The sequence below is a fragment of the Capsella rubella genome, unplaced genomic scaffold (assembly GCF_000375325.1).
Source record: "Capsella rubella cultivar Monte Gargano unplaced genomic scaffold, Caprub1_0 scaffold_1, whole genome shotgun sequence".
NCBI classification, from domain to species: Eukaryota; Viridiplantae; Streptophyta; class Magnoliopsida; order Brassicales; family Brassicaceae; genus Capsella; species Capsella rubella.
In genome coordinates, this window is record NW_006238923.1 from 10,848,237 (window position 1) to 10,871,375 (window position 23,139).

At 31.2% G+C, this 23,139-nt stretch overlaps 3 protein-coding genes, 1 long non-coding RNA gene and 1 other non-coding gene across 5 annotated transcripts; 2 read left to right on the forward strand and 3 right to left on the reverse strand.

Moving 5' to 3' along the window:
- Window positions 1–326: 326 nt before the first annotated feature.
- Window positions 327–799, reverse strand: LOC111828689. Its single transcript, XR_002832488.1, has 3 exons — window positions 687–799; window positions 530–598; window positions 327–410 (listed from the first exon to the last, which is right to left on the reverse strand). It is a non-coding gene; the product is annotated as an uncharacterized LOC111828689 (long non-coding RNA).
- A 5,206-nt stretch (window positions 800–6,005) lies between these two features.
- On the forward strand, window positions 6,006–7,148 carry LOC111828693 (F-box protein DOR-like). Its single transcript, XM_023777229.1, has one exon. It carries the CDS (start codon window positions 6,006–6,008, stop codon window positions 7,146–7,148), a length of 1,143 nt encoding a protein of 380 aa, XP_023632997.1.
- A 617-nt stretch (window positions 7,149–7,765) lies between these two features.
- On the reverse strand, window positions 7,766–10,207 carry LOC17898429 (uncharacterized protein At4g15970). The gene is made up of 3 exons (XM_006304513.2): window positions 9,863–10,207; window positions 8,708–9,082; window positions 7,766–8,430 (listed from the first exon to the last, which is right to left on the reverse strand). The coding sequence occupies exons 1-3, from the start codon at window positions 10,151–10,153 to the stop codon at window positions 7,942–7,944; spliced, it is 1,155 nt and encodes a 384-aa protein (XP_006304575.2). The 5' UTR covers window positions 10,154–10,207; the 3' UTR covers window positions 7,766–7,941.
- Window positions 10,208–11,592: 1,385 nt separating this feature from the next.
- On the forward strand, window positions 11,593–11,666 carry TRNAI-AAU. Its single transcript has one exon. It is a non-coding gene; the product is annotated as a tRNA-Ile (tRNA).
- Window positions 11,667–11,792: 126 nt separating this feature from the next.
- LOC17897997 (potassium transporter 10) lies at window positions 11,793–15,765 on the reverse strand. The gene is made up of 7 exons (XM_006303845.2): window positions 14,790–15,765; window positions 14,329–14,554; window positions 13,990–14,235; window positions 13,860–13,910; window positions 13,506–13,766; window positions 13,255–13,422; window positions 11,793–13,157 (listed from the first exon to the last, which is right to left on the reverse strand). Exons 1-7 carry the CDS (start codon window positions 14,934–14,936, stop codon window positions 11,866–11,868), a joined length of 2,391 nt encoding a protein of 796 aa, XP_006303907.1. The 5' UTR covers window positions 14,937–15,765; the 3' UTR covers window positions 11,793–11,865.
- Between the last annotated feature and the right edge of the window lie 7,374 nt (window positions 15,766–23,139).

Below are 23,139 nucleotides of genomic sequence, written 5' to 3' on the forward strand. Positions count from 1 at the left end.
CAAGACCGAGTATTAAGAAGAACTAATGTTTTTGCACTGTGTATCATGCAATAGTCAGATAAAGAAGCGCACACACAATTATTCATTAGCTATACTCTAGCAAGCAGAGTTAGGCTGCGAAGCAAATTTATATGTTTTTTTATTTCCTTGGCATTTTCAGCTTTCTTCCGCTTCATTGCCTCACAGTACTCTTGGATAACATCAAAACCGCTGCATCAAACAAAGAGACTCATTAACATCATGTGTCTACGAACGTTTTCTTAAAAACAACAAAAAAAAAAAAAATAGAAAGATGCAAAATTATATGTTCTGTTTATAGAACTTACCTTAATGGATACTTCAATTTTTTGCCTCCTCGCTGAAGTCCAGCAGCCTCACAGTAAACACAAGGCTTCTTACAAGCATTACGCCTTGCATAATCAAACCATAGAGACTCATGATCAACACCAATTCTACAATATATTTAAGAAAAAAAAAAAGAAAAAAAGAAGAAGTTGAAGAAAATATATTTATTTGATAGCCTTATTACCATGCTGGAGTCCTCCAATTATTTTCTGCCCGTGGTCTACAACATATCATCATCGCAGGAGAACATCTACTGCATAATCAAACACAGAGTCTCATCAACAACAATGTCTTGCAATATAAATATAAAGTAAACAAACAAAAAAAATGCATAGCCTTACGAAAAAGGCTTCTTCCATTCCCTTGCCCCTGGGTCTATGACCATGTTATTACAACGTCGATAAATCTGAAACCTGTTGATCTTGCGCCCAGCTCTCATTTTCCTTGTTGTTATCTTACTGTAACAATTCATCATCATCACCAGATACAGCATTAGATTTAGAACAATAAAAATTAATTAACTAAATGTTATTAAAAAAAGACCATAACTTGACTCTATAAACCAAAGTAGAAGCAATCATCATATAAGTATTCACAAGAAGATCTTAAAATTCATCAGCGCACACAAATTAAGCATAAGCGGTTTAGAGAATATATATCTGTAGGATAGAACAAAACCATAAGCTTTCATAAATGAGGCACACATAAACTCAAATACCAATTCATCTATATATCTACCCCATGTGTTTTGTAATACTCTAGATATTAGCTATTATATATCCCTAGCATTATAAGTTGTTCTCAAATCAAGAATTGAGCTCAAGCAATAACAATTAAACGAAAAAGGCGAAAAGGGAGAAAGGAGAGGAGAAACGTACTCCATGTTTGTCGACGGCGGAGAATATTATCAAGCAACGAGCAAAGAGCTATTTGCAATTGCAGCAGCAGCAAAGCAATATGAAGCGGCTCCTAAACCCTAAACCCTACGAGATGACTCTATGCACTGCAATATGAAGGGGCTTCAAAACCCAAAACCTACTAGCTAGATGATTAACTGTTTATTTAATATTTATTTGGATATAATTGTTTTTTTTTTAAATAATTGTATTTAATTGACTACGTATAATTTACGAAACATACATACGGCCCCCATACAGTATTACTAATTTACTATTTTATATTTTAGAATAAATTTTGTTATATATTATAGTAGTAAGTTAAAATGCTTTTTCAGACCCCTATATATATTATTAAATGAATATATTTTTTATATATAATACTATGTTATAGACAAAAAAATTAAAGATATAGCAACGAAAAGTAATATTGTTTTTAATATTTTTTTAACAATAAGTTTATTTATGTTAACAACCAAAAAAAATGAAATTGTATATAATTCGGAATCTAGGTATTCATGTTAGAATCCCAAAAGTAAAATTGCTTGCATAATCTATAATTTGTCATTTTTAAAATTGTTTGTAAAAAATCAAATTTTCAACTATTTAGAGGTATGAAACCTTATTTAAATATTATCATCATATAATCTACCCGCCATCTTTTCTATCATATAATACACTATATTTAACCTGCTTGCTATAATTATTTTTTAAAATATATCTGTTTAAAAATTAGAATATTTATTATAAAAAAAACTGATCGATTAAATATTTATGATATTCTTAAAAACAATATCAAATTAAATTATTATTAAAAGTTCCCAAATTAATTTTTTATTCATAAATTAAACAGTTTATATTTGTTTATAAAAATTCAAGTCATGACATATAGGAAAAAATCAAAGTTTTTTTTGTTATATGGATGATATAATGTTTTTTTCTCACAAAAGTAAGATCATATAAAGAAGAGAGGTGAAATATAGTGATTAATAATATTTTAATATAGTTAATTAGATATCAAATCTTATATACTCAATTTTATTGGTTAAAGTAGATATCAAATCTTATATACTCATTTTTGATTGTTTTTTTTTTTGAAAAATTAATAATGCCTTTTTCGTTTTTATAACTTAATTAAATTACATAAATTAGTGAACATTTTCATCCATAATGAATTTTTTTTTGAATCTATTTATGTAATGGCATCTATCTTAACATTTTTGAAGTACATTTTGTAGTAAAATCTAATTTAGGTTATAACCTTTTATTTTGTAATATTTGCATAATCAAACCCTTGCCATTTGAATAAATAACAAAACTTAAAGTAAATTTTGTAATTAAATCACAAGCAAATCTCAAAATTGGAAATAAATATTTATTACATCAAAAAAATTTCCTAAAATATCTCTCTAATAATTTGAATCTCTTTCCAATATATTTATATAATCTTATTTATTTTCCATTTATATTATTACATAAAAATATTTATAATAAAAATACAAATTTTTTTCACATATTTTGCAATTTAAATTTTTGAAAACGGACGTATATAACTCAATTGATAAAGGGAAAATGTTTATATAAGAGTTCAAAACCATTATAAATATGACTAATATGTTTCCAACTACAAATGCGCATGAAATTTGGTTTCTTAGGCATCCAAATTTTAAAAAAAATATTCTGTTTAATCCGGTTATATATTTAAGAAAACTAAATTTTTAAAAAGTTTCAAATATTATAAATTTTAATTTCTTAGAAAGGTTTAAAATATTATAGAAACTCTTACTAATGCCGTAATATTCTAACATTTAATTGAAAGTATTATTAATATATGAACTCTAATTTTTTAAAAATATAATAATATTATACATAAATATGATTGGACTGATTTGAGTTTACATAAATAGTATTATATTTTTCTTACGGGTTGTCTATAATAAAAGATTTTTACGGGTTAAGTTAAAATATAATTTGTTTTACAACAAAATTATTCCGTGGTGTACTGTGGGTTGACCACATATATCTATAAATCTACTTATAATACAAATTCATAATAATATGTAAAATTAAATGAAATAAACACGTATAAAACTAGACTATATAAATCAACTACAAAAATGACCAACCAAACAAATATATTAAATTATATACCTGTGGTATACCACGGGGTAAATCCTACTTCTAATGTAATTATTTACCCTTAATAAGATTTATTCTATAAATTTACTTCTGAATTAATAATAAGGAAATTAGCAAGTTATTAAAAAGAAAATTAAGTTTTTATTTAAGTCATGGCTGAATATTTTTTTATTCATAATATTTCGTATGAGTTTTTTATTTTACTCTGTTGGCGTAGCATTTTGTTTGTGTCCTAATTGTGCAAATTTTCACATTAATTGAGGAAACAAAACTAGACTAACCCAAATTTAGAAGTTAATTACTAAACTAACTGATAAAATATATGGGTTAATTGAGTTATTATCATGACTAAAATACCCTTTTTGCTTTGTTAGGAAAAAAATAAAAGTCAATTTTACCTTTAAATCCAAGTTTAATACACTAAATCATAATGTACGAATTTTGAGGGAATTTCAGATTTCAATCCTTTTTAAGAGTTTCATTACATAAACGAGTAAAGTAGCTTCATTACATGGAATTAGCAAGAAGGAAAGTAGCTTCATGCAAGAAAATCCCAAGGATTGTAGTACTTTTCCGGAACATCCTCTTGAGTTCTCTAATGGTAGAGTCTTTATCCAAGCCTTTTTTGAAGTTGCTTATAAAGAGCGTTTTTGATGGTTTGTTTGATATAGAATCATAGACTCTTTGGTAGATTTATTTTTCACAACTATTTCAGACTTATTTTTTCGATAAAAATCTGTTATATTGTGACAGTTTATTTAACAAAAATATAATTACTAGTTTGACGTATAGTGATAATAGATTTGTTTAAGGTTACGACATAGTTTTAAATTTAACAAAAAATCTGTTGTTTGATAACAAATTTGTTTAAGTTTTTTAAAATTGCTAGAATGACCTACGTTAAGACCATTTGTATGCATGTTATGACAGATTTATTAATCTAGTGACACTTTTATTTCAAAAAATTTGTTGTTTGATAACAGATTTATAGATGTGGGAATAGTGACAACATATTTGTTTTATCTACCACAGATTTGTATATTAAATATAATCATGAGAGCTTTTATTTCTTTTTTTCTCTATGATTTTTATATATTAAAATTATTAAAAACCTTAAAAAATAATTACTTTTAAATGGTGACTAAATGGAAGAATAACAAAATTAGTGAGACTAATAATGATTGATTATTTTTAAGTCCTTAAATTATAGATTTCTAGGCTTTAAAATTTATTATAATTTTGAAATTCATTTTTCTATTATTTTTATTTTATTATTATTAGTAAAAATTATTTAGATTTTTAGATATTTTATTTTATAAATCTAGTGAAAGACTTTATAAATAAAATAAACTTTCTATTTTGTTTAATTTTTTATTAGTATTTTAGAACTGTTTACAAAAGTTTTATTTCTATATATCTAATTTTTATTTTATGTTTCATTTTTACTAATAATAATAAAATAAATTTGATTAGCTTATTATGACAGACTTAATATGAGTGTGACAGAATTTCTGTATTAATTTTCATTTTTAAAGTTTAGGTATTTTGGTCTTTTACATTAATATTGTGTCGTTCTAGTAATGATCAAAATTAAAGGGTTAATTCAGTTATTTTTGACAAATTAGTGTCAAACTGATTAAATTTCACTTAATTGAGAGCAAAATAATATTTTCGCTATGAAGTTTGTATTCACAAATCACAACTGCTTATATTAGTTTCCAACTTGAACAAATCTCCTAATTGTAAGAAAAAATCGGATAATCCAAAATGATCAAGAATGTAACAACATATTCTTATACAAAAAAATTTCCACAAAAGATTCAGAAAAATTGAACTTATACAAATTTGTAACAGCTAATTATTCTGCCCTTAATTTTTTCCGCAAATGATTCAAAAAAACTGAAACTATACAAAAATAGAACCAAAAAAAAAACTACCAAAGTTTAAATTAGATTAAATTAGACAAGTTAAACTAAATTTTGACATATTTAACAAATAAATTTGAGATATTTTGATTATTTTGGTGTAAATCTAATTGATATATTCAAAATTGTAATTATAATATTGGATAACTAAATGTTATTAGTCGAAGCTCCTTTAGTCTAGTGGTTGACGAATGGTTGTTTAAAGCTTCTACACCAAGCGGTCTGGGGTTCGACGTACAGGTAATGCGATTTATTTAATTTACAGATGAAGGAAATAAGCTTCAAGGAGGTCTATAACAATGCACAATTAGAGGGTGTAATCTGTGGTGAATCTAAAAGGGTCGGACAGAATTGTCGGTAGTACAATCGTAATTGTAACAATTCTCATAATTTGTAATAAATAATAAATCAAGAGTTAAAAAAAAAACTAAATGCTATTAATGTTAATTAGTAATAATATTTTAGATATTTGTATATTGTTTAGATAACGGGTATTAGTTTAACCCTTACTCGAACCCACAAGTTTACCAATATAAAACCCAATAGGGTTATTTAGACATACTCGACCCTTACCCGAATCGGTTTGTTTGGGCCGGGTTCCGGGTTGGGTATTCGAGTTCGGTTGTTTGCCCAGCCCTAAATTAATCTAATTTGTAAACCCTATCTTCTCTCCTACGCAAAGCACACAAAACTATCTCAGATGAAGAGAAAAGTTCCCAACTCGATCGACTCAACCGATCTCATCCTCGAGATACTCTCGAGATCATCAGCTAAATCAGTTTCTAAGTTTCGTCGCGCCTCCAAATTCTGGGAGTCAACGCTTCGCCATCAATATTTCACAGAGTTGTTCCTAACCAGATCATCAGCTCGACCACGTCTCTTATTCTCCCTTGAAAACTCCAATGACTTGATCTTCTGCTCATCTCCTCAGTTTCAGAATCCTCCTCACGAATCGTCTCTTGTAGTAACCGCGGAGTTTCACATAAGTTTCCCTGCAGAGTGGCGCTTACAAAACTGTTGTCCTGTCTCTGGACTGGTCTATTGCCCTAGCTCACGGCTCTCAGTGGATAGGTTACCTGTGATATGTAACCCTAGCACGGGACAACAAGTAAGTTTACCAAAACCTAAAACTACTAAGGCATTGGTGCATAACTTTTTTTGGTATGATCCGGTTCTAAAAAACTTCAAGGTCGTGTGCATGAGCCATGATAAAGACGTTGCAGTCGAGGAGTCTTGGATCTTGGCACTAGGAACTGGAACGTGGAGGTTAATAAAAGGGAGACTTGGCCATTATCCTTTATCTAAAGGGATATGTGTCAATGGTGTTTTGTACTATATAGGTCGCCGAGTAGCAGTTAATAATACTGTGGTGATAGCTTGCGTTGATTTTAATAAGATGAGATTAGCATTGATTCCGGAAGTTAATGGCATTTCACTTTGGTCAAGGCCTAGCGTTTTGGTTAATTACAAAGGCAAGTTAGGAGGGATTCAGAGTGAGTGGAGTGGTGGTAATAATGTTGATGGAAGGCTTAGCCTTGTGTTGACTTTATGGGTTTTAGAGGATTTCAAGAAAAGGATGTTTTCGAAACGTGTTTACAATTTGCCTGAATTGTGGGAGAATCGAAACGTTAATGGATCAGTTTCCATCGCTGGAGTGACTGGTACGGGTGAAGTGGTTTTGTCGAGGGGGTATACTTCTAACCCATTCTATGTTTACTACTTCAATCTTGATACCTACACTGTTCAAAGAGTTGAGATCCAAGGATTTGAAGCGCTTGAGAGATATAGAGTTCAAGCCTTTGTAGACCATGTTGAGGATTTAAAGTTTCTAGCAGCGAGCTAGAGTTTTGGCTGCTAATGCATTAGACCATGTGCATCGGTCAGTCTTGTACTCCAACAAAAAATTACTAAAAATAACAGAAGATAACCAATCGCGGGCCGCCACGTGTTAGTGGGGCCTGCGATTAATGAAGGAAGAAAAACGGGACGGTCGCGTTTTAGTTGACGTCCCTCTTTTTTTTTGAAAAAAAAGCTGTAGGACTTGTTATAGAGCCGCAGATGTGCGTGCCCTTAGATTCATATTTGTGTTAGAGAGCAAATTAATGTTTGAACCAACATTGTTTTTCATAAAACTTCTTTCACGATATTAATTCTAATTTTATCCCATGTCTTTTATTGTATCATATATAAAATGTTTCGTGAGTACTTTCACGATATTGCACATGCAGAATCTAAACTTGACATCCCGGTCAAGCATAACAACCAAACATGCATGCTGCAACCATTGACGTCATGGCCTAATGGTTCAACACGGCAATGCAATATCACAACTCGGATCCGAGGTGACTTGGATTCCAGATTAGCAAAATAAAAAACTTTGCATAATACCACATTGCATGTATAATGTGTATATCATATCTGAGTTTCCCTCTATTTGTACCTGTCAAGAGAAATGAAATATCAGGTGAAAATTAAGGTAATAAGTTTATCTGAGAGAAGTGGGACAAGTTCAGTCTAGTTACTAATATTACTAAACTTAAAAGCATTTATATATATGTTCGATTCTTGACTTGGTTGTCTTAATCTTAAAAGCATATATACAAGCGAATTAACCCTTCAGACTTTTGTTGAAACATCTATCTTCTTAAGCTTCTCCGGCAATTCATCGGCTGCCGAAACCCTCCTTCCCCGGTTCCATTGGACACAAAATTCTTCCAATCCTCTAGCATTTGTCTTAAGTCCTTGATCTTATTATCCTGTCCAACGCAACAATTCCCATGCATTATGCAAACTTTGGTAATATCCCACTCTCGTTGGCAGAAATTCCCAACGTGTGTCATGTCGAGAAACCTCATTTTGAGCCCGGTTTTCTTCACGTATTGATCAGCTTTGATCCGGTTAAGCACGTCCTGCTCGTTATCCCCGGGGAATCGTAGTCTGGATTCATACCAATAGTTATAGAACTTGATTGTTCTGCGGTTTGATTTGACGAATTTAAATCCGCCATTGGCTGCATTGCCGGTGTCGCTAGAATTTCCGTTGAAGAAGACATCGCAAGCAATCTGAAAATCTGCGTCCGCGAAAAATCGAGGAAATGGATCTCTAAGCCAAATTGTATCCATGTCCTGCCACAACACAAATATATACAAATTCGGTTTCAAGATAGATCGGTATACATACATATAAAGTATATTCAAATATCAAACAATATAAATCAAAGCCAAACGTAAGTTTACAAGTAGATTCAAATATCAAATGATATAAATCGAACCAAGAACTAATGTAAAGCAATTCATAAAATTTTTTATAAACCGTATATTACTTAATCAGATTAACCTTAACCTAGTTGAAGAAACGAATGTAGATCCTAAATTAACAAAGATGCAAAGCTTAGAGAGTTACCGTGAAAAGGAAGTTATATCCAAGCTTAAGCATAGAACCTAAGAACTCTGTACGGCGCCACATCATCTTGAGGTAATCCGGTACCATGAACCGCTTCTCGCCGGAGAAATCAACTCCAGTAGTCCTCAGAAAGAAGCAACGGTGAGGTAAGACTTCCAAGCACCTTGTATAGGCTTTATCGTCTAAACACACCACCACAACGTGGCGGAGTAGCCTCTCCGTCCCTATGCCGATTCGAAAGCTCTCAAGAAACACATCAAACGTCGAATTTGCCTCCGCCCAAGCCTGATTCATTATCGTCACTATCACCGTCTTCTCCTTGGTCGCTGCTTCTCTTAGGATTCTTGCCAAATTTTGCCTATCTTCTGCCTCAACCTATCAATCAAACAAAACTATTACCTGATTGAAAATGCTCAAGTAGGATTCAAATTCTTAATTATATATAAATCTAAATCTGTAAGACTATACATTAATATATAACAACTATACATAGTGTCTCGTATTATAAATGCAATATATATCGTATTTTTTTGTGCATATTGGTAATATACGTAACTACAAGAAAACAAGGGTAATATACGTAACTACAAGAAAATTTTAGCATTTGTTTTAGGAATAATGTTAACTACATTGATTATTCGTTATTGATTAGAATTTTGTAATTTACGGTTTTTAAAAAATTTCTTTTTTTTTTGTTTTAAATAAATTCAGCAATATTCAGTATTGCATATTAATGAAATTTTAACAAATAATTGTAATACTAATTTTAGACAATTCTCAATTATTTTAATTTTAATTTTTTTTTAATAAAAAAATTCAAATCCGTCGGTAATCCGTCGGTAATGACGGAGATTTTACTGACGGATTACCAACGGAATACTAAACGGTTATCTGTCAGTAATCCGTCAGTAAATTGCCCGTCGGAAATCCGTCGGTAATTACCGACGATTTACCGACGGAAATTTTTTTACCGACGCTCTAGAACTGACGGACAGATCCGTCGGTAATCCGTTGATTATAGCTGTTTCCGACGGATTACAGACGGATTTGCCCCTCGGTTCTAGGCTCTTTTCTTGTAGTGCGTAACCTTGATATATGATAAATAAGTAGATGATCATAATGTGTAGATAAAAATGTAAAATCAAGGTGACGAACATTATCAGTAATGTTAGAACTCTGTTTGGCTGCGATCAGAGGCGGCACAAACGCTGAAAAGCTTGAAATTTGCTGCAGCGGTAGAGGCAGTGGCTGAACAAGAGACGCCAAATGGTAAACAGCTAGAGACAGCACAAATGTCAAAACCAACAAAATTACAATCCACTTGACCACTCTCCACTTTGCTTGAAGTTGCAGTAACATCTGTTTCAGCGGCTGCGACTCTAGACCGACGCAGCTGTTGATGGTGGTGGAGCAAATGCTGGCTGCTGTTTTCTCAGTGATGATCATCTTTCGAATATGGTCTTTTTAAGTAAAATATCTTTCGATTCTTCGTCTTTTTTTTTTTTTATGTATTTGTAGTCTCATGCAAGTGTTCCTTTTATATAACATGCATGATCGGTCATTTTCATGTGAAATATCGCATCCTTAATTTAACCTTTTACCAAAAAAATAAAAAAAATATCGCATACTATAGATTAGTTAATTACCTTTTCATCAAGTTCATTTTTTCTTTAATTTTTTTGCCCAAACTTTTTAAAAAAAAGATACAATTCTAAAATTTTTCGTCTGATATAATCTGACACCTAAATTGGATATTGTTGTGAAATCAGGTTAAATGGTTAATGCGTCACTATATGTATTAAATTTATTTATTAACTGCAAATGTAAACGTCAAAGAGACAAAGACAAACGACCAAAAAAATTTATGTTTTGCAAAATAAAATTCATATAAAATTTTGAAAATTTCCGGTTTTATGATTATATTTTCTCGCAAATACAAGAGACGTGTATTATACAATTTTCCTTTTAATATGAGATCTTAATTGAATGTTGTTGCGGAAAGATACCTCTCTAATTAAATATTATTTTTTTCTTGAGTAGTGACTAATACTTAATACAATTTGCTAAATAACTCAGGGAAAAAATCTAAAAATATATGAATTATTTGAGAATTTACTACCTCGTTTTTTTTTTCAAAAAATATTCATATTACTAAAATGTCTAATATAATACCCAAAAAAATAAATATTATTATTTTTGTACTTACGTTCTCTTAACAAAAAAATATATTTTAATATTGTAAACAATATATATTTTATTTTTGGATCTCTTAGAAAATATTGGATGAAAATGAAATAAAATATATATTTCATTTTTGGATATGAAATATATAATTCAAGATATATCTTTCATTTGATCTCTTAAAATTTTTGAATAAAAATAAAATATGAAATATATATCTCATTTTTGGATCTAAAATATATAATTCAAATAGATCTTTCATTGGATCTCTTATAAAAATTTTGGATAAAAATGAAAAATGAAATATATATTTTGAGTTAAAAATATAGAGTTATACAATGAAATATTATTAACATTTATACTTTATTCAGATAAAATTAAAGGTAATTCTCTGTTAATTATTCAATAATAATTCATAAAAATGACTAAAGATAAAATTAGAATATATTTTTTGTTAAAAATTAAGCAAATAACAATAATTATTATTTTAAGTATGAAATTACATGTTTTTAATTAATATGAGTATTATTATTGTAACGAGCAGATATCAAATGTCCAAACAAAAATATATGCTGTACTTTAGGCTTTGGTAGTAAGTAAAAAACCATGTGTGACTTATATCACACACACGTCTTCTTCTTAACATAACAAATGACATCAATTAACTAATCAAATAGAAGAAGTATAAGACGTTAATCAAATATGGCCTATTAGCTCAGTTGGTTAGAGCGTCGTGCTAATAACGCGAAGGTCACAGGTTCGATCCCTGTATAGGCCACTTTTTATTTTTTATAAATCTTTGATTGTTTTTATTCATGTTTCATGTGAGTCAGGACTCAAGGTTTGTTAATAAAGAGAGATATTTTCCATTTGTATTATACTGTCATTATTTTCTTTAAACAGCTTCAAGCAACATAACATTATTTAATCAAATCAATGATGCCTAACATTTTACATGATCTTTATATGCATTGTTGTTACACATAAAAAATCTGGCCGACATTTAAAAGGCTCTCCTGAGGAACATTGAAAATGGCGCTATTCTCTCTACATATCTTCCTAAGAAACGCATAAACATAATCAATGGCTATCCTCTTGTAGAACCTTGCCTCTCTTCTGGCTCGAACCACTGTGTTTCCCATTATGTGCACCACTCCAGCGTCTCTGCACCTGTTTATGAACTCCATTTCGTCCCCTCCTCCGCTCATCTGGCTCGACCTTGTTATGGTGTTGCTCGACCGTTTCGTTGCACCTGAGGGAGCTACAACCGACTCTATAGAATCAAATGTATCAAACGTCGATATGTTCCTACTCTCATTCCCATTTCCGACCCCGTCTCTGTACTGTTGTTGTTGGCTTCCACTAACACTGTAATCTTCGGAATCCGAGCAACCTTCCATCATTGATTCGAGGCGGACAAAAAGAAATAGGCTTTCGAATAGCCGTTTCTCAAAGTCGTCGTCTTTCTTGTGCAAGTCTCTGTATCCATACCTTGCGACGCAGCGGAACATGTGGAAGTTTTTGGGTCCGATTCTTTTTACAAGGAACCGTTCTTCCTGGGGGACGGTGTAGACGGGCAGGTTCTTGACGCAGACAAAGACCACCACAGAGTGAGTTGCCGGCAGGTTCGTGATGAAATGAGAGAAAATGTGAGGGACTCCACTAGCTAGCTCTGTGTAAACAAGGCCTACTCCAGGAACACGGACAAGACCAAGGCTAGGACCGAGCCCAAGAATCCAAGCCATGGAGACTTTACTATGCATTTCAAACTCATACCTCTTGAGAGTTCCATAGTGCCAGACATACATGACGATGAGAAACGCCGCAGCGATGACTAGCGGAACCCATCCACCTTGGTTAACCTTGAAGAGCACCGCTGAGAAGTAAGTGCATTCCACGACGAGGGATAGAACGGTAAATAAGAAGACTAGAACCCAATGGCATCGCCAAACAAGTATCATGATCAGCACCATGAGAAGCGTTGTGACAAGCATGACAATCACAACTGCAGTCCCATAAGCATTTCCTATCTGGTTCTGGTTCTTGAATCCGGCGGTGACAGCTATGCAAAGGATCATGAGGATCCAATTGATGTCTGGAACGTAAATCTGACCCAGGAATTTTCGAGAAGTATGCACGACTTTAACTCTTGGGAAACATCCGTGAGCCAGAGCTTGCTTGATCAATGAGAAAGTCGCCGATATGGTGGCTTGGCTTGCAACTATTGCAGCAGCAGTTGCAATAACGAACATTGGCCAATATACTTTTTCTGCAACAACGAAAACAAAAACAGAAACTTCCATCAGAATTTATTGACCACAGATATCCCTCAGATAGAACAAAAACTGATAAAAGGTATAACATACTTGGAATGGATTGGTAAAATGCGTCTTCCACATGATGAGGGTACTTTCTAAGGTACGCAGCTTGTCCGCTATACGCCAAAAGGAGGCAAGGAAAAACAATAATAGTAAAAGCGATTTGAACAGCCGAGACTGGAAAGTGCGATAGATCTGCAAACAGAGCTTCAATCCCTGAAATTTGATAGACAAATAAATGAATAACAGAAAGTGTAACAAGAAGAAGAAGACTATAAATAGTTAATAAGTTTCTTTACCTGTGATACTAAGCATAATGCCTCCAAGCGAGGTCCAGCGATCTTGACCTCCTCTTTTAAAATACCGATATATATAAACCGGGGAAAAAGCTTTCAAAACGCTTGGGTCATGTTCCCATATATTGAACATACCGATACTTGCAATAAAGAGAAACCAAAGAAATACAATGGGCGCGAAAAGCCACCCAACCCTGTCTGTTCCATAATGTTGTACACTAAACAAGCTCACTAATATCACAACCGCAACAACAACAACAACACCTGTAACAACGATTAAAACCTAAGATCATTTATCAACACTCGCATCAATGGGTGCTGTACAAGAAAAAAGAGACTAAACATAGCAATTAATACCGTTGTTTAAATTCGGAAGGTTTACCCTCAGCCCACCCGCAGCAGATAGAACTGCAACAGATTAAGCACAATGAAATACTTTCCAGATAGAGAAAACAAAATGTATACAATTGGAAGGAACAATAATTACCCGAAATGGCGGGAGTAAGGATTCCATCACCGATCACCATGCATGTACCGACAAGAACGAGAATAAGTAACGAATTTTTCCTAGAGGTACCTTTCTCTAACCATCTCTTGGTTTTTGCAGCAAAAGAGTGCTCATGAAATGTAGTACGGCTATAAGTTGTAAGCTCTTCATCAGTACGGTGTTGGTTTGGAATTGTGCTCACTTTTGCATGTCTACAGAGTAAAGAATAGAGAGCAAATGTTCCACCTGCTCATCAAACAAAAGATAATTCAGATAAACACGATATGCATAGCAAAACATCCAAATGAAAATATAAGAATGCATAACATGTAATACTACCTTGACCATTATCGTTTGCTTTGCAGACAACAAAAACATATTTGAGGAGAGGGATGAGTGTGAGGGAATATATGATAAGGGATAGAGCTCCAATGATATCTTCAGGGTCTTTGATCCCTCGAGGAAATGTATTATAGAAAACATAGAGAGGAGAAGTTCCCAAATCTCCATAAACAACACCGAGACTCTGAAAGGAAAGCTGCAGAAGCAAAAACGCCGAGAATTTCTGCACAAAACCGAAACTACATTATATCCCCAAACAAAAACTTCTCTCCTTATGTCTCTATACCAATGCAGGTAGCAAACTAGCAGCAGAGTAAGAGCAACTAAACAACCAAAATCAACACAAGGCAACACTCTGAGGCAGCTTAATTTCGATAAAAACATGGCAATTTCGGAAAATATTTGATTCACAGAGCAACTAAAACAACACAAGATTCATCCAGAGTTATGTATTTAACCTTTTCTGTATACATGAACCTGAGCCGACCAGCTTCTTCATCCATAGGTTGATCAAGTGTCTGATCCAAATCCCACATACCACCTCTCTCATCACCTTCTTCATCAATCTCACCACTACCCATTGATGTTTCTACTCTTGACGCCATTTTAACCTTCTTCTAATCTTTGATTCTAAACACACAAAACCCTTCTATTGCTATAAACCCAGAAACCCTATATCTCCCCTATATTCTCAAAAACCAGATCTTCACTACAACCCAAACCTGGATTTACCCTTGAATTCTAAATTCTGGATTCCTATCAATGAAGCTAGAGATCAAAATTTTATAAACTAAACAGAGAATCTACAAAAAATCCCTAAAAAGGAGAAATTAACACTTCAAAATAAACGTCTACACAAAACGGTAAACATCTACTTATGTCCTCAATCCCCAATTTGAACTAATAGACAAACCCAAATGACTAAAGTTCCAAACTTCTATCTGAATTTGCAAAATCAAACCCCAAAAAAGTTTTGGTTTTTTAGTTTTGGTTAAAGAGAAGCCCCTAAAAACCCAAGCTTTAATCTATGGAGGAAAGTGAAACAAATTTTGAAAATTCCTCAGTAGAGAGGGACAAAAATGTTTTCCACGTTCTGGAGCATTAACGTTGGTGGGGGCTCGAGTTCAATTATGTGACTAATTCACACAGAAACCTTCGAATTACCTAACCCCAAGCTGGAGCAACAACGACGATCGGAAAAGAAAAAAAAAGCAGAATTTTTGGGATTTTGAATTTTTTTGTACAAAAAGAATAAATTTTTGATTCTTTTAGCTGATGATGATGATGATATGATTAAGAGAAACGGAAGAACTAATTGATTCCTTATTAAGTTTTATCAGAGAAGTTTCTCTGATTTTACAGAGTAGAGAAACCAGTTTTTATTTTCTTTTTCTGGTGAAAGAGAGAGAGAGAGAGAGAGAGAGAGATAGAGACAGAGAGGAACCACTGGGGTGGGGATTATATGATTACGACGACGACGACGACGAGGAGGATGTGGAGAGAGTGATTACTTAATTACCTATTTTTTATTAATCACATAATTAGGCGTTACAACTTTTTAATTTTATTTTTAATATATTTCCCTTAATGGGGAATTGTATTTTACTAAAACTGTCTTTTGGGGACATTACCTACTTTATTTACATGTGTAATTTACAATTTAAATTTAATTCCATGTTTAAATTCTTATGGACTATATTACTGAGGAAGGGATGAAAATTGGAAATGACATGTGTATTTTTTTTCTGAAGTTATTATTAAGATTACAGAAAATACAATTCATTCCTATTATACTATATATATACATTCTTAATGTGTAGTTGTCAGAAAAATTTTCATTTATGGTTATAGATATGTATACTTAAAGTATTAATTACTGTATTTATAATTGTCATTAGTAAAAAAAATACAAAAATCTTTCCTAATGATTATTGTACACAATCAAATTATACTATGATGGTCATTGTTGATACTTAAAAAAAAAAAAATCTATCCTTTTTTTGTCAAAATCTATTTACAATTTATCATTCACATATCAATATACATAGTTAACCTCTCTATAAATGAAATAATCATCATCAACAGTCGAACTTTTTTCACTGTCTATATGTTCAATGATGCAAAACTCAACAACACTAGTTACCTCATGTGTAACTGTCGAGTTTATGTTCTCTTTGATGGCTATGAACTAATCAGCTGTTTAGACAGATTTGTTCACATCCCTAGTTTTTCAAGGACAGTAAATGGAGTCACTTCCTCTAATTCGGACATTCGTTTGACAAAAACAACAAACTCATATTAAATGTGTTAGATATTAGGAGTCATCATAACTACCACACTGTTCACTTAGAATGGTTGTTCATATATATAATATCCTCTTTTTATATATGCAAAACCAAACCGGAACCATGTTCAATTGCTTTGCAAAGAGTGATTAACTAATCAAACTTCGTGTTAATTCCTTGTAAAGAGTATTTTAACAGGACAAAAACATAAATTTTATTAAAAGAAAAGAAAATTAATTTTAAAGAACATATTATATATCTCGAGTATAGTTTTGTGGAATAGATAATTTCATAGAATTATTTTTTTCTGTGATAAATCATTTAAAATGAAAAAATATATAAATCGATAATAATTGTGAATGAATATTAAATGTTTAGTCACTCTCTTTATAATTTACTCATTGGCCATCAAAAGACAAGAAAATAACTCTAGTGCAAGGAGAACTACATATTCGAAAACCATATAAAGCATTTTAAATGTTTTCTTCTAAAAAAAAAAAAGCACATCTATATCTCAACTACGTTTAATCTAGTCCTGGGCACGAAGCGAATATTCGGAAAATCTGTGATATTTGTTATTCGCTTCCCTTCGACCGAATAGTTGATTTTGGTATTTGATTCGATTCGTAAATTTTCAAGTATTCGGAACTTCGAATATTCGAGTATTTTTTGTAATATTCGCGAACTATTCGCTTCGCCTCGACCCATATAATTTTTTTTGAAACTAAAAATATGTAGTACATTTACCAACATTTTAAGAGCAACATTTAGCAAAAAACCCATATAATTTTTTTTTTGATATTATTTTTTTTTAATAAATTTTTATTTGTTTAAGAGCAACATTTAGCAAAAAGCCCAACATGCCAAAATATAACAATATGAATAATAAGCCTATTAGATATAAACATAAATCTATAATACACATATTATATATATTATATAATGATTTATATTTATACATATATATAAATATACGAAGCGAAGCGAATATTCGGCACTAAAAAAATCAATATTTGTTATTTGTTTCGGTTTTTACGAATACTACATTTTCATATTTGTTTCGTTTCAACATCTTATAGATATTTGTATTTTTCGAATCGAATCGAAACGAATATGGAAGCGAAGCGAATCTAACGAATATTTTGCCCTTTAATCAACGCACATTCTTAATCCCGACCAAAAAAAAAAATGTTAAACCAAATGTGGAACAGACTTGATCACATGCATCACAAAGCTGAAAGCACTCTTACATATATATGTTGGTCTCGTACGACCACTTCAAAAGATCCAAGTAGATTCATTATTTAATTATCTAGTGAAAAAGTTTTGCTTAAAAAGGCTGATTAAAAACGTTGATTAGTTCATAGGACACTGTTCGTTTTTAGGCTATAAGACTTAATATAGCACGCGGTCTCGTACTTACCGTTTTGGGGTTACCAAATTAGATCTACCTCCGAATTTTAATTTATTCAATTCCTTAATTATATTTTGTATATCAGATCATATTATATTATACGTACGCCATTATTTATATGTTCAAACATTAGACTTTTTGACTCAAAGACAAAGATGTTTACAAATAGATTCATCGCATCCAAGATATGTAATACTTGTTTAACAATATACACACATCTATATCAAACACAAAAACAAATATATATTTTCTATATTAGTTTTCCAAAAGACACGTTACCTGATAAATTATTTCATTCAATAAAATATCTAAACATATAGGATGTGCAGTTGAATATTGTAATCTCTTTCAAATTTTTTCGTATATTGGATAACGTTTTATAATTTCTTACTCTATTGTTTGACGGCAATCAAAAGTCAAAAACAGTCGTCATATCTTTTTCGTAAATTGAATTAATTATAGTTTTGTTGTTGTTACATACCCTCTAATACACATCATAAACCGAAACCAAATTTGTTATCATAAAAACAACTTATTGACTATATTAAGATCTTAAGAGACTTACTAAGTTACTATATAAAACTTGAACACGTACGTTACTGAATATATAAGCTTACAGAATACCCCATTACGTTGCATGGATATACATATCTCAGTTACAACTTACACGTATTGGTCTTCAATTTTGTTACAACCCCTTTGTTATTTATATATAATAGTTAGAAAGTTAGAATAGAAATGTTTTTTTTTTTGGTCAGAATACAGAAATGGTTTAAAATGACATTTTCATTATAAGATCAATCGATCGCCTATAGATGAAGTGTTCCACTTGTTGCCTACATTTTTCTCTCTTCTTCTTCTTATGAAAGAAAAAAGACGATTCAAAGTAACAAAATCTGGCCTACAATGATGATGATCATACATCGACGTGTTTTAAAAAAAAAACAATATTCGTATGGCCTCATTTGATACTGAAGGCACGTGAGTGTACCTAAATATAACAATAAGACAGCTGATACGGTAACCAAAAAAAGTGGTCCTTTCCCGGAAAAGGAAAGAAAATACAAAAATGGTCCAGTTATTTTTTGTATTTTTGGTTATGGTTTTCTAATTATAACTCTAAGAGAAATCAAACTAAGGCCGTTTAATTACCAAATTGAACAAAATACTTAGTGTACTCTTTTTGGTTGTGAAGCCAAAGGTGAACCCAAACAACCTAATTCACTTCAGATAATTCCAAATTTTTATAATAAAATTACTACAGATTAAATCATTGTAGTTACTCAATAAGTCTAATAACACTTAACTAGAACTAAATCATGCATGAGAAGCCTGTTTCCCAAAAACAAAACTAACTCATGCGTGAGTTCAAAACATTTGGATCAACTTCAACTCATGCTTCTCCGACAAAGCGACACGTAAATCGTGTTTAGTGTTTACCAACTTCTCATATATTTTTTTTCCACAAATGACACCTACACCAAAGACAAATCACATTCAATAAGGGTCTTCATACATTTCAAATCATATAACATTACGTTCTTTTACACGTATTTTAAACAAATCACATTTTTGTAACGAATTTTAAGCTATCTAGCCAAATTAGTCCAAGTTACAGACTGCCATGACGTGTTGGTACGTGATTGGTACTAATATCCATATATATGCGCACATTTATCACGTGCTGTGCATAACAGTATGATTCAGAACCAAAGACACAAACAAACAATGGCATGCAAACAAATGAAATTGATAAAACGACTTCTGAAACAAAACGACCCAAAAGAACATTTATCGTTTCGGGGTCACCACTTAAAAGAGACCAAGCATATTTAACTCGACCCTAGCCTCCATACGAAAAGAGGCATTTGAACCTGAGTGGCCAAGGTCGAGCAATTTCTCTAGTTACCTATATAATTACCCATATATATATATATATAAAGAAGACAAAAATCTGCGGAAGAAAGAAACGTGCATTTAAGACAGTTCAGTGTAAAATCGTTCACAATGTAGAAAACAAACGAAGGTGAGCTGTCTCTCGATATATATATATTTAGTCATGGTCCATACAATATTATAAAAAGTAAAAAAAAAAACTGAGATACAAACGTTCTATTTAGTACCACATGAATGTAAGCTTAGGTTACCTACTAACTAAATATATATGGTCTTTTGTATATATAATGTAGGGTGAGTTAAATATTTGTGATCAGTTAAAGGGAAAACAAAAAGTATAGCCCAGGTAAAAAGAAAATTAGTTTTTCATACCAGACTTATGTAAAGTTACAAGTCACTTCCTATTTTCATTTTTAAAAAAGAAAAAAATCTTTTATGTTAAAGAAGGATAGTAGGCGAGTAGCCTGCATTTTATATATTGTCTGCTAAATCTCTGACACATTTGTAGTGTATAGTAACATCTTTCACACGCACAATTACAAACAGTTAACCAGAAAAATTAAATTGTGGAAACATGATAAGTAAATAAGTACTCGATCTTATATATTTTAGATGCTAACATATAACTTAACTCACCCTATTTATACTCATCTAACCACCTACTAAATTAAAAGTCCCAATAAATTAAAATTATCAGATATATTTCCCATTATCTATGTATTAATGATCTCCAAATGGAAATATAATTTTGTTTAATTACAAAATCTAAACCCTAACCAATATTTTGTCAACCCAAACGAAAATATAATTTTGTTTAATTACAAAATCTAAAACATACTTATTTACTAACTAACATATTATATATAAGATTTACCATATGCCACAAATAGGTAAACCAACGCATATATACCAATTTGGGGATATAAATTGTTTGTGGATATTAATGGTTATCCGATAAGTTATAAGAAATCAGATAAATTATGTATTAACTACTAACTTACATTTTATATCGAATCTATACCCTATGTCACAAACAAGTCAACCCAACCATTAATATAAACGACAGACTGTGAAACCAATGCAAAACCAAAATAAGACACACATCTTAACCGATGTTAAAGTATAACCCTTGGTGACATAAATTGTTATCTGATAATTTACGAGAGATGAGATAAAGTATTTATTAAGTCCTAACTAAATATTTATAACAAAACTATACTCTAGGTCAGAAATCAGTCAACCCAAACAATAATATAAACTACAGGATATGAAAACTAACCATAACCAGACCCATTCAATAATCCCTACCATGTATATATACATTGGTGATGATAAAAGTATAATATTTGGCGATAAAATTTGTTATCCGATAAGTTATTAGGAAACGGATAAAGTATTTATTAACTACTAACTTACAATTTATATCAAAACTATACCCTAGGTCACAAACTACTCAACCCAATCATTATTATAAACAACATAATATGAAACCAAACCAGAACCAAAACAAAATACACGTCTTAACCCCACACATTTATGTATAGATTGGTGATGTTAAAAGTATACCCTTTGGTAATTTAAATTGTTATCGGATAATATATGAGGAATGAGATAAATTATTTATTAACTGGTTACTCATATAGATTGATATGGAAAAACAGTAGAGATCTGAGAGAAAAACTCAGAAACCTAATATACAAATAAAAACATTGCAAATGATAACTTTATTGGGTGATGGAAACCACGATTCAATTTTAAACCCTTTTTTATTTTTATTTTATTTTTTTCTTTGAGTCTAGATATAATCATGCTCATAGATCTTGTTCTAGATTTTTTAACCGAAAAAATATCTTAGGCTTTTAGAGTGAGTATAGGGTTAAAACAGTCTAGATAAAAAGGAGCTAAATAAAGATTTTGGGATGCTAGATACTTAATTAATCGGTCAACAAAGTACATGAAGTGTAGTTTCCCTATAATGTATGAGAAGTTTCTCTTAAGTTTTATAACGAAAATTAAAACTATACTCCAAAAATATTTTCTTTTACATTTATAACAAACTTTCTATAAATTAATTTTGTCAAAAATCTCGATATTTTGTTCTTGTTTTGATATATATATAATTTTTTTTTGGAAATTTATACTATATAACTGCAATGATTTTCTTATGAATCATCTTCATCTAACCATATATACACCAAGTTACTAGTTATGTAATCATGCAAAAATCACGATATATTACTGTGATATAGTATAACAAATAACTTGAAGTGAATGAATTTGTCGGCATGATTCCTTAGGGCAGCTCCACTCGAGCTTTTTATCAGGGTACTTATATTTGATATGGACCCAAATTAAATGATAAAACATTGAGTAGGTCCCAATTGTAAAAGAATCGTTACCTCTAATATCAACTTAAGAAACCAGTAAGTAACGGGTGACAGTATGTGGCAGTATATAATTGGCTGATGAGAAAATATATATATATATATAATTAATTATGTTTTGTATTAATTTTAGGTACCTCACACGAGGTCCTCCACTAATGATGGTCTTATGTATCATCATCATATCTACCAATACCAGTTTATTAGTTTTATATGTTACAGTTCTCTTGCTTATCATGTTTCTCTGTCTTATCAGTTCTGTTCCAAAATTAATAATAGCCATGCCGATATTTACGGAAACTTTTATACAAGAGAAGACCTCCTAACACATGTTTTGTGCAATCGATCAAGAGAGTAAAAACGAGTTCGGAGTGTTCAAACTTACAAATTCGACTTAATTATTACTACTTTTTTTTTTGTAACTAAACAAACTTGATAAAACTATCTCTATATATAAAGCCATTTTAATTTGTTACTCAAATAAGTTTTTGTTCGATTCAGTTTCAGTCATATTATATACACACCACATATTTGCTGACTAAATATATATATATATATATATTAGAAAATGCTAACTAGTAGTAGTTCTCTACCCTCTAGCATGTATATATCGACTATCGCGTACACATATAATTTGAATAGCTTTATACGGTTATACCTATATGTCTTTTTCTTTTGGTAGAAATAGATTATACCTATATGTCTTAAGAAAAACAATTAGTCTCTAATGAATGTCATTAAGAAAGTTAGGTTTAGTCTTCATATTCTGAATATTAATTTATGCATATAGCAATCGATCGAATAGACCATAACCTAACTATGAACTGTC

Bases quoted from the DNA above. Each gene is read 5' to 3' on its own strand.
- LOC111828693 (XM_023777229.1), top strand. From the start codon at position 6,006: ATGAAGAGAAAAGTTCCCAACTCGATCGACTCAACCGATCTCATCCTC.
- LOC17898429 (XM_006304513.2), bottom strand. From the start codon at position 10,153: ATGATCATCACTGAGAAAACAGCAGCCAGCATTTGCTCCACCACCATC. The intron at 9,083-9,862 runs GTTCGTCACCTT...TTTGATTGATAG, and splicing joins GTTCTAACATTACTGATAAT to GTTGAGGCAGAAGATAGGCA. The intron at 8,431-8,707 runs GTAACTCTCTAA...GTGTTGTGGCAG, and splicing joins GATATAACTTCCTTTTCACG to GACATGGATACAATTTGGCT.
- LOC17897997 (XM_006303845.2), bottom strand. From the start codon at position 14,936: ATGGCGTCAAGAGTAGAAACATCAATGGGTAGTGGTGAGATTGATGAA. The intron at 14,555-14,789 runs GTTAAATACATA...GGTTTTGTGCAG, and splicing joins GGTTCATGTATACAGAAAAG to AAATTCTCGGCGTTTTTGCT. The intron at 13,911-13,989 runs GTAATTATTGTT...AATCTGTTGCAG, and splicing joins CCTTACTCCCGCCATTTCGG to TTCTATCTGCTGCGGGTGGG.